The sequence below is a fragment of the Pseudocercospora fijiensis genome (genome assembly GCF_000340215.1).
Source record: "Pseudocercospora fijiensis CIRAD86 unplaced genomic scaffold MYCFIscaffold_12, whole genome shotgun sequence".
Classification (NCBI taxonomy): Eukaryota; Fungi; Ascomycota; class Dothideomycetes; order Mycosphaerellales; family Mycosphaerellaceae; genus Pseudocercospora; species Pseudocercospora fijiensis.
This window is the reverse complement of record NW_006921543.1, coordinates 1,493,208-1,503,832: the sequence shown is the minus strand read 5'-3', so window position 1 is coordinate 1,503,832 and position 10,625 is coordinate 1,493,208. Positions and strand designations below refer to the sequence as shown.

Below are 10,625 nucleotides of genomic sequence, written 5' to 3'. Positions count from 1 at the left end.
CTTCTTTTCCGATCGCGACGATCCTATCGATCCTAGCGATCGCGAGCGATCCCGAGCGATCCCGAGCGATCCCGAGCGATCCCGAGCGATCCCGAGCGATCCTAAGCTATCCTAGAACGATAAATAGGTAACTTATAAAAGTTAGACTTTTGCCTAATACTACACTCAAAATAGAACATTTTTGTTATATATTACTAAGCCGTAAACCTTCTAGATAAAAAGATATAAAGGAAAGAAAATCGCTTTTCTAGACATTTTGCTTCTAATTTATCTTTTTTTCTAGTAGGTTTATAGCTTAGTAATATAGTAAAAAGGTACTCTATTTTTAGTATATTATTTTAAAAAAATATAAAATTTATAGTTTTTCTACGAAACTAGAGCTAGGGAATAGAAATAAGCAATATAGTATTTTGGCTTTTCTAAGTTATACTTTACTATTTTTAGAAATTTAAAAAATAGAACTTAAAGTTCTACCTACTAATAAGAGTATTATAAATTTTGAAGTCTTAATACCTAGTAATTATCCTAGAATCTAGAAAAGAATCTCGAGTGTTTCGAGTGTACTTTTTTTCAAAGTTCTGCTTATTAAGCGTCGGCTTTTGAAAGAAACCTTAACGAAATATCGGCTGCATTTAACGAAACCTCAACGAAAAAAATTTATTTATAAAAAAAACCTGCGAAACCGCTAAATTTGACCTATATTAGTACGTAATACCCCGAAATACCTCCTCGTAGTAGTAGTATACGGAGTAGTAGCAGTCGGGCTCTAACTTACCTCGCGTCCTTTACGTTCCTTGCCCTCGAATTTCGGGACAGGCCGTCCCGAAATTCGCGATCGCGAGGATCCTATCGGATAGGATCGCGAGTAGTCGGAATTTCTAGATCGCGGCGATCCTATTAGACAAGATCTTTAACGTGCGATCCTAAGGATCCTAAGGATCCTAAGGATCCTAAGCGATCCTATCGATAGGATCGTCGCGATCGGTAAAAAAGTTTTCGTAACGAAGCGTATAAGGTCGAAGTCTAGTAGTTATATTTACTTAGTCGATTTATAACGTATCTTAAAGGGTTAATAAGCTCGAGGGCTATATCGTGTCCGTAAGAGTAACTCCGGATGTTGCCCGTCTATAGTTTTTTACTTCTAGCCTTTAGGTCCTTTTTTTTTAGCCTTAGATAGCTCGTCTTTTCTACTACTATAGTATATATTATCCTTCTTATTATCCTTCTTCCTCCTATCTTTTTACTATTATAGTACTAGGCTTAGATGCGGCGCTAGTCTTAGGTACTAGTACTAGTGCTCGTACTCGTACTTCGCGGTACTAGTACTAGTGCTAGTGCTAGTGCTAGTGCTAGTGCTAGTGCTAGTGCTAGTGCTAGTGCTAGTGCTAGTGCTTATACTTATACTTATACTTATACTTATACTAGTGCTAGTACTAGTGCTAGTGCTTGTCTTTTCTTAGGTGCGTACTACTAGTATTAAGGGTAGTAGCGCATTACCTGCCTTTATTATAGTTAGTATAAAGTCGCGTAAAAGGCAGGCACGTAATTTTCTAGGAGGTTAAGTTCTACCGTACCGTCCTAGTAGTTCTTATAGAATTTAGCTAATTAGAGCTTTAGCTTTTAGAATCCGGGGAGTTACGTAGTAACAACTCGACGCAATTAGCTACTATAGTACCCTTGTTAATATAAGGCGAGCTTCGCTCGCAATTAAAAGATATAAAAGTATATACCTATACTAAGCCGGGTTTCCCTACTATATTAACTTCGTTTATTACCTATCTTCTATCTATTCTATAGTCTGAAACATATCGTAAAAATTCTTTATATACTAAGAAGTTATATAACAGTTATATAACTAAGCTAACGCGTTATAATATACCTTAGGCGTAGGAAGCTAGAATAAGCAAGCGATCGAACTAAGATAACTGCAGTGACCTGTTCAACGCACTCAGATAGTGGGAGGTGGAAGTTGGAAGGAGGAAGGTAAAGGAGGAAGGTGAAAGCGGAAGGTGGAATGAAGTCTATAAGAAGAGCCTAGGAAGGAGGGAACTCATACTGCAACCTCCTCGCCGAACTTTCTTCCTCGTTCCTCTATAAGCGCAATTGTCAACCCGCCATAGCAAATTGCTGAAATCATGTTCACCTACGACGAGAACTACGAAGAGATCCGCCGGCTGTTCGTGCCGTCAGACGATCCTGGCCGCAGACTCATACCGCGTCAAGACCTCGTTGTTTACAACACGGAGAAACGCATTTCGCAGCTTCAGTTCCAAGCTATGGCTCAATCGGAACGTTCTCGAGATGAATCCTCTCTGGTAGTGCATATCGATGGCGCTTGTCGCAACAACGGCAAACCGAACGCCCGAGCTGCATATGGCGTCTACTTTGGACCCGACTCTCCTTTCAATTGCGCAGGACTCGTACCTTCCACGATACCACAAACGAGCACTCGAGCCGAAATTGAAGCTCTCGCCCATGCTCTTGAAGCGGTCCAACGCATCTGCAATACAGACTTCAAGCTGTGCGAAATCAAGATCGCAACAGATTCCAGCTTCGTCGTGGATGCTATGGCAAGATGGGTCGAGGGGTGGATCGCAAACGGTGGTATCGGTGCACGGGGAAAGAGAGTGGCGCACTACGAGCGACTGAAGGAGCTACATGAAAAGCTGGATTACATGGAGTACAGTGACGATGGCGGCATCTGTGTGGAGTTCTGGCATGTCAGCCGCGATATGAACAGCGAGGCAGATGCGCTTGCGAATGCGGCACTCGATGCATAGCCGCAGCAGCGAACGTCCACGCCCGATTCATGCACTCGAGTACTGCTGGAAGATGGAAAGCAGTTTCAATGGCAATGGATGCTGCCCTCGTTACACACTACTGGAAATGCTACACAACAGACGGCAACGCGAGCTCCCATATAATCAATGCAGTGCAGCATTTCAAGCTTGACACAACAACACATCCGGATCTACATCGGCATCTTCCCCTTATCATAGCCTCATGGATAGCCAGATTTGGACCTGCTGCAGCCAGGCGTCCAGCTACCACGCAGCCTGCAGTCTACCAAGGAAGGATCAACTTCTGAAAAGGTGCTCCTGTCTAGTTCACCTCTGAGCGACTTGGGTCACAGGACGTCATGCCTTTGATTTGAAACTTATCGGAAAGTTTTCAATAGCTATAGCTCATTTCAATTATAAGGTCCATCAGCTGCCCCACACAGCTTCATGGCTGTAACGTTGTGGAACTCGGCCTTGCTGCTCGTTGCTCTCGACTACTAGAAAGCAGCTTTCAAGAGGCGAAGATGTGGCCTCGACCTACCTTCTCCAAGTCGCCTCCTCAGCCCCGAGTAGATCATTTGCAACGCCGCAGTCACGTAATGTGCTTGTGCTTGCGTTGTTTACTTGGCGTTCCTACAATGACTTCTTAATATCTTGGGGCTGGAATACCGAAAGCAAGTAACGAGAGAGGCAAAGCACTTCAGCTCTCCTAGGATTGCTTCACAAACAAATACAGGCAATCAGACAAGTGTTCGTGATTTCTTCGACGAGTGCTACAAGAGAAAGTCTTCGTGGTATTTGATCATCCTCCGACTTCCATGGCAGTATAGAGCTCTCCGCTTATGAGGATCGTAACCATTACCAGAAGTCGAAGCAGTGTCGAATACCTCCCTTCGACAGTTCAGGTGACATGGCATAGCTACTCATAGCGTGAGTCCAGACAGCTGCGATTCGTGTAGTGGCTTGGCGGCTTGTCTGACCCGAGCAGCTTCCAACAAATCTCCTGATGCCGGACAAGTTCGGCTACGCAAAGTTGCTACGAAGTACAACGGAATCCAAGAGAGGACATACGGCGTAACGGAAAGATCGTGTAATTCTCACTGTGTATACAGTTGGCGGACTGCAACAGAGCTTTGTGTATCTGCATCGAAGACAGGCCTCAATGTCAACAGCTCGATTCTGCTCAAGACAGCTCAATACTGCTAGACAAGGCACCATTCCCTTTCACGCCACCCACCAACCCATCAACGGCGACTCGTGCCCGCTACACACAAACAAGTCAATCGCACCCCTTCCACCATCACCCACGCCCAGCACACCCAGAAATCCACCACCAACCTAATCAACTCTCATCCCACCCTCCCTTCGAATCCACTCTACGACCAACATTGCACAGACTTGAAACCCGACCCCCAATTCGAAGCACAATTCCCACTAGTGCATCCCCACCCCAAGCAGGCAGAGTGAGCAGAGCCTTGGCAGTTGGACTGAGTGAAGAATGAACAGAAAGCAGAGTTGTAATCGGCCCAGACGATATTCGCGCTGTTGGTGTTTCCGTACTCATAATTGTAGCAGTCGCCATTCTGGGAAGGCCAGAATTCGACTGCGTAGCTGGAGCAGCCGCCATCGTAGTAGTATTGGACTTTCTGGACGGCGGAGGTGAGGCCGATGATGAAGGGAACGGCTCCGAGGATTGAAGGCATGGTGGGAGTTTTCGATGGAAGCATATCTTAACGCTCGAGAGTTGGAGATGAGTTTGTCTGTTCCTTATATACTTCGATCTACGGCGGTAGGTAGAAACCTAAGTGGGCGCACAGGAGTGGTATTCAGTCGCAGTCGCTGCCTCGACTAGACACTAGGCCTCGCTTGCCTCCAAGCTATGGCATTTATCATGATGATGTGGGGTGTGATCGTTATAAGAGACGATCAGAAAGGAAAGAAGCAACCGATGGCTTCGCTAAACGTGGTGGTATGTAAGCTCGCTATAGCTCGCCCTTCTTCGTGCTCACGCCTGAGACACGGATAGCATATCTCCTAACATAGGAGAACCTCGGATCTGCCGAAAGATCATGCTAGTTAAGAACCCTAGTGTGCTCTAGGCACTTGAAACTAGTTCCCGATCTACTCTACTAGATCGATACTTCTACGCTCTATTTCTTATTCTGCTAAAGCAATACTAACCCTATAGTACGAGAGCTACTATTTAATCTAGCTAGCTATTATTCTAGGCTATTTAAAACATCTCCTCCCTATATTAACTTTATAAATAAAAATAAGAATACTATATTGTCTTTATATAGGTATTTCTAATTTCCGTTTATCGTAATATTAAACCTTATTATATAGAATTAGTAAATTATATTTAAGACTATCTTTACTAGAATTTAGTTCTACTTCTACTACTAATCTTTAATTTAGACTACGAGCTAATTCCGCTACTACGCTTTAAGTATAATATAACTAGATTAAAATACGCCGAGTTTATAGATTTATTTAGTACGATATTAAAGAATATACTAATCTAGCTAAACTTTTTTAAAAAAAATTATCTCTTCCTATATATATTTAGTTATCTAAATAGAATATAATCTCTTACCTAAATAGTAGATATTAATCTTTAGTAGATATATAAATCCTATTTAATATAATCCTAAGATCTAAAACTTTCGTAATAGTAATATATCGACTAAGAGATATATACTATCTTAAAAGCGTTTATATACTAGTAAAACTTTAGTATTTAGTAAAGCATAGTATAGTTTAGTCCTATACGATTCGAGTTTAATATATAAAATCTAGACTCTTAATTAACCTAAAAGATTCGCTTTTATAGTATATCTAGATTAAAGCCTTTAGTAGAAGCTTCGTTTTCTTTCGAATCGATACATTAGGCCTCGCTTTTATTTTCCTTCTTTTTCTAGGATCTAGGAATTTTATATTCGTATTCTATATCTAGAGCTACTATAAAGCCGCTAAAAACTCTTTCTATATTAAGAACTAAGTAAGGATAAATATTCGATATTAGTTAGCTATTAACTACTATAAGTAAGTCTTCGAATACTATAAGAAGTTTCTTATCTATATCGGTTCTAAAGTCTATATAGATTACGACTAGACCTAGTAGACTTAGGCTTTTAAAATAAGGATATTCTTTATAATAAGCTAATGTTTCGAGTAATATCTTTAGTAATTAATAACTATTATACGATATAGTAGATATAAGACGGGTCTGCTAGTTCTTTAAGTTACTAATAATATTAATATCGGCGCCGGTATTATACAGTATTTCTATAACCTTTATAATCTCTTATTAGGTCGTTTAGTATAGAGCTATTCGCCTACTAGATACTAGAGAGTTTATATTAGCTCTATAGTCGGTTAGGGTCTAAATAACTAGTAGTATTTTAACCTCGTTATATATACAAGCGGTAGTAGTTAGGGCAGCTCTAGCTCCTTTACTAGTAGGCCGCTTAGGATTAGTCTTCGTCCCTATTTTAAAAAGAATATAATAGTATTTAAAACTCCTTTTCTAGGTAGTATTATATAAAGATATCGCTTCGTAGTTATCGAACCTAGTTAGATTAGTATTATAGGCGAGAAGTAATACTATAGACTTTATATTTCTATATATAGCTACCTATAAAAGCGCCGTTTAGCCTAAAGTATCTATAGTCTCGAGATCGTATAGGTTCTACTAGATAGCGCTTTCTAGATTAGGCGAGGCTAGACCTAGGACGGCCTAATAGATTTTAGTAAAGTCTTTATTATTAACGAAATCCGAGTTATAGGTTAATAACCTAAGTATTCCCTCTCTTTCGGAAGCTACCTCGTACTATAGTAATATCCTATAAGCTCGAGCGCGCGAGCTATTATAAAATATATTATTATAAGCTAATAGTAATCTAGGTAAACTAAGCTTAGTAAGTATATTATAATTATTCTACTCGAGATTTACTTATCTATAGTTAGAGTTAGCTCCCGAGTCCCTTATATATAAGGAACTTATAAGTATTATAGTATTTTAAACTTTCTTATATAGTGCCTACTAGAATATAAATATTAGCTATAGAATGTTAAGGCACGTAATTAAGCGAGGAAACAACTTAATTGCGTACGATTCTACGAAGAGGTTGCAAGGCCCTAGAGGCCTATATCCTCGTTACTACGGCGACTGTTTGCCTTAGCAAATAGTGCAAGTAAATAAGCCTTTGTCTTAGGCAGCTATAGTATATATAGGTAGCTAGCCGTAATAGTACCCCCCCCCTTCTAAACTCGCAGTCTCTTATAAGTCTAATCCTGCCTTATCTATGTCTCCTAGTTCCGTAGTACGCTCGCCTAATGCAATATAGCCGGTACTAGTAATGCCCTATATATCCGTAGACTAGGTCTAATCGCCCTCGTAGTCGCTAAGGTCTACTCGCTTATACGGCTTCTATATAACATTCCTTCCTAAAGTAGGCTCGCGCTATATATATAATTTAACCGGCTTATAAGCGACTATATGCGTAAGGAGTTCCTTTAAAGTCTTAGAGGCTAGGCGTAACGAATTAGAGGCTTCGCTTAAAGTCTCGGAAGAGGTAACGACTTATATAGTAATAGGTAACTTGTCGTTAGACGAGGCACGCTCGAGTACGCTATCCGCTAGCGGGTCCTTTATCGTAAAGGCGATACTAGAAGCATTAGTAGTGTCTTAATCTGCTTGCTCGAAAGGAACCTAACTAGGCGGTAGTTCGAAGCTAGCTTAAATAGACTTGTCTAGATACTTGTAATAGAAGTCTGTAATAGTAGCGGCTACATTAGGTAGGATATTGCTAGTAGGCTCCTATATTATATTATCTTCGGTAACTCTAAATCCTTTCTACTTAACTTAATAAAGCACTTCTAGCATCTTGCGCTACTTACGGCCTTTAGGTTTGCGACCCTTCGGCTTCAGTTAGTATAAGTCTAGGATAGCTTTAACTATATACTCTTCTCGTTCCTCTCCTTCGATAATAGCGGTAACTAGCGGCGGCGGAGCTTCGTACTAACCGGGCAGCGGTAGTAGGTTCTCGTTCTAGGCAGGCATTAGTAGGCTAGTATAGAAACAGTTGTCTAAAGCCGATAGTAAGGCGGGTAGCTCGAGTCGGAAGGATAACTTCTCTAGCAGGATTTCCGTAATTATATATAGTCCTATATATTTAAGATCGAGTTTCTTAGACGGTCGTATTATACGGAAGTTCTTAGTGCTTAGGTATACCTTATCGCCGATATTATAAAGTAGAGCGAGGTTGCGTTTTGAATTTGCAGCTTTAGCTTATATATACTAAGTAAGGGCTAACTGCTAGCGTAGGTATATATAAAGGTTATACAAATTACGTACAAACTTGTCTACGGCTTCGGCAGATAGCTTCTATAGCGTTGTTTTAATCGCGTCGCGTATAGCGGTTTCGAGAACCTTCGGAGTTGCTAAATATCGTAGATTACGGCTAGTATTAGCGTAGAAAGGACTTATACCGGTAGATTCGCTAATATAATTGTTTAGTGCGAATTCCGCGAGCGGAAGCTATTCTACCTAGTCGTCTTAGGCTTAATCGATAAAAGCGCGAAGATATTACTCTATACTCTAATTAGTACGCTTAGATTAACTATCGGTCTCTAGATAGTATAAAGAAGACATTATCTACTTAATGCCGAGAAGCTCGTAGATAAGTTTCTAGAGTAACGATACGAATTAAGACCCTCGGTCGGAAGTTATACTATCGCTAAGGCCGTAGCGGGCGAACACCTCTTTAACGTAGAGTCGTGCTATATTGTCTACCTTTATCGATATAATAGGTATTAGGTAATATTCTTTAGTTAAACGATCTATAACTATTATAATATTGCGATACTTAATACCCTCCGCTATCTAACTTAGAGGAAGGTCGATAACGAAGTTAATAGTAATTTCTCGCTAAGCATCGAACGGAATCGGCATTAATTGAAGTAGTCCCTAATACTATAGATAAGAGGCCTTTATTGTTCGATAAGGGCGATAATTAGTAATATATCGTCGAACCTATTTTCCGATCTATAGCTAAAAGTATTCTCTAGCAACTAAGTCGAATGTCTTTAAAATACCTAGATAACTAGTAGGCGGCGGATTATATCGTTCTCGGATTAGCCTAGTCTTTAATAGTCTATCTTCTAGGATCTATAAGCTAAATCTACTACACTTGTTTCGTATAAGTAGGCGGTTATTAAGGATCTTATAGTAAGCTAGGTTAACTTTAGCTTATCGTAGGAGTTATAGGACTAGTCTCGTATTAAGATCTTTAATAGCTTGCTATAAGACCTTGTCTTTACTATAAGCTTAGTCGATTAGTGCTTCGATAGGGCTTGTAGTAGAGATGCCGGTTTGCTCTATACGGAGAACCTAGTAAGGTTTGATTAGGACTTGTTATTAATAAACAACCCGTAGGTCGTTAGTATCTGCTAGGAGGTCTTGTTTTCTTCTAGTTAGACTATCGGGCTTAGTGCCCTACTTACTAGGTCGATATTCGATCTAGAAGTTAAATTGTAATAGGAATTTAGCCTAGCGTACCTAGCGTCGATTTAGCTACTTAGTTGTTATAAAGGTTTCTAAGTTCTTATAATCTAACAAGACTTTAACTAGTAGCCTACTCTCCCCTCCTTTAGAGGCGAGCTCCGAGCGCTATTCCTCGAAAGATTTAACGATTACTATTAATTCCTTGTTATAGATATCGTAATTGCATTCTTACGGAGTAAGCTTCTTGCTAAAGAAGGCAACTAGTCGAAGTATATTATTATTATCGTATTAGGACAGTACTCCGGAGTTAATATAGTTAGAAGAATTAGTCTCGATAACTGTTCTTCGTCCGGGAACGAAGTATACGAGTGTTAGTATAGTCGTAAATCTTCGCTTTAATTCTTCGAAGGCCTTCTAATAATCGCTAGTCTATTTAAATGCCGGGCACTTTACCGTTTAAGTAAGATTAGTAAGAGGTTTAACTACTTTAGAATACCTAGTAATAAATCTTCTATAGAAGTTAGCGAAGCCGAGAAATAAGAGCACCTCCTTTACGTTTCCCGGAGCTTCCTAGTTTAAGATACATTCGACTTTAGTAGGGTCTATTTTAATACCCTCGCTAGAGACAATTAGACTAAGGTATTTAGTCTCTTAGACGTAGAATTCGCATTTGTTAATATCGATAGTAAGGCTAGCATCGATAAGCGCTTATAGAACTGTCTTAACATGTTTAATATAATCTTCTAAATTGTCGCTAAAGATAAGTATATCGTTAAGGTAGGTAGATACGAAGTCGTCGAGCTACTTCTATAGTACCTCGTTAATAAAGGCCTAAAACGTAGAAGGGCCGTTGTAAAGCCCGAATAGCAAGACTAAGCTTTCGAATTGTCTATAGCGGGTAATAAATGAAGTTATCTACTCCTATCCTTCTTTTATACGTATCTTATTAAAGATAGCTACAATATCTAGTTTCGTAAAGAACTTTTTATTATATAGGCGATTTATAGTTTCCTTAATTAGCGGAATAGGATAACGGCTTTTTACAGTAAGCGCGTTAATGCCTCTATAGTTAACGCAAACCCGTAAGCCTCTACTAGGTTTCTTAACGACTATAACGGGTAAGGCGCAATTAGCGTAGCTTTTGCGGATACGCCCTTGTCCTTACTATTTATCTAACTATTTCTTTACGGCGTTGTTTTCTATTTCTAATATACTATAGGCTCTTTAGAAAGGAGGCCGCTAGCCGTCTTTTAATTTAATCTCGTAATCGATACTAGGTCGGTAAGGAGGCAAGGTTTCTTTACCTTTGCGTTAGAACCCGTAGGCGAGGTAATAGT

At 39.9% G+C, this 10,625-nt stretch overlaps 2 protein-coding genes across 2 annotated transcripts; one reads left to right on the top strand and one right to left on the bottom strand.

Annotated features, from left to right (window-relative positions):
- The first annotated feature begins 2,049 nt into the window (after nt 1-2,049).
- MYCFIDRAFT_212709 (uncharacterized protein) lies at nt 2,050-3,242 on the top strand. Its single transcript, XM_007934020.1, has one exon. It carries the CDS (start codon nt 2,136-2,138, stop codon nt 2,778-2,780), a length of 645 nt encoding a protein of 214 aa, XP_007932211.1. The 5' UTR covers nt 2,050-2,135; the 3' UTR covers nt 2,781-3,242.
- Nucleotides 3,243-3,856: 614 nt separating this feature from the next.
- MYCFIDRAFT_184224 (uncharacterized protein) lies at nt 3,857-4,748 on the bottom strand. The gene has a single exon (XM_007934019.1). It carries the CDS (start codon nt 4,481-4,483, stop codon nt 4,157-4,159), a length of 327 nt encoding a protein of 108 aa, XP_007932210.1. The 5' UTR covers nt 4,484-4,748; the 3' UTR covers nt 3,857-4,156.
- Between the last annotated feature and the right edge of the window lie 5,877 nt (nt 4,749-10,625).

Coding starts and splice junctions, on each gene's coding strand:
- MYCFIDRAFT_212709 (XM_007934020.1), top strand. CDS start 2,136: ATGTTCACCTACGACGAGAACTACGAAGAGATCCGCCGGCTGTTCGTG.
- MYCFIDRAFT_184224 (XM_007934019.1), bottom strand. CDS start 4,483: ATGCCTTCAATCCTCGGAGCCGTTCCCTTCATCATCGGCCTCACCTCC.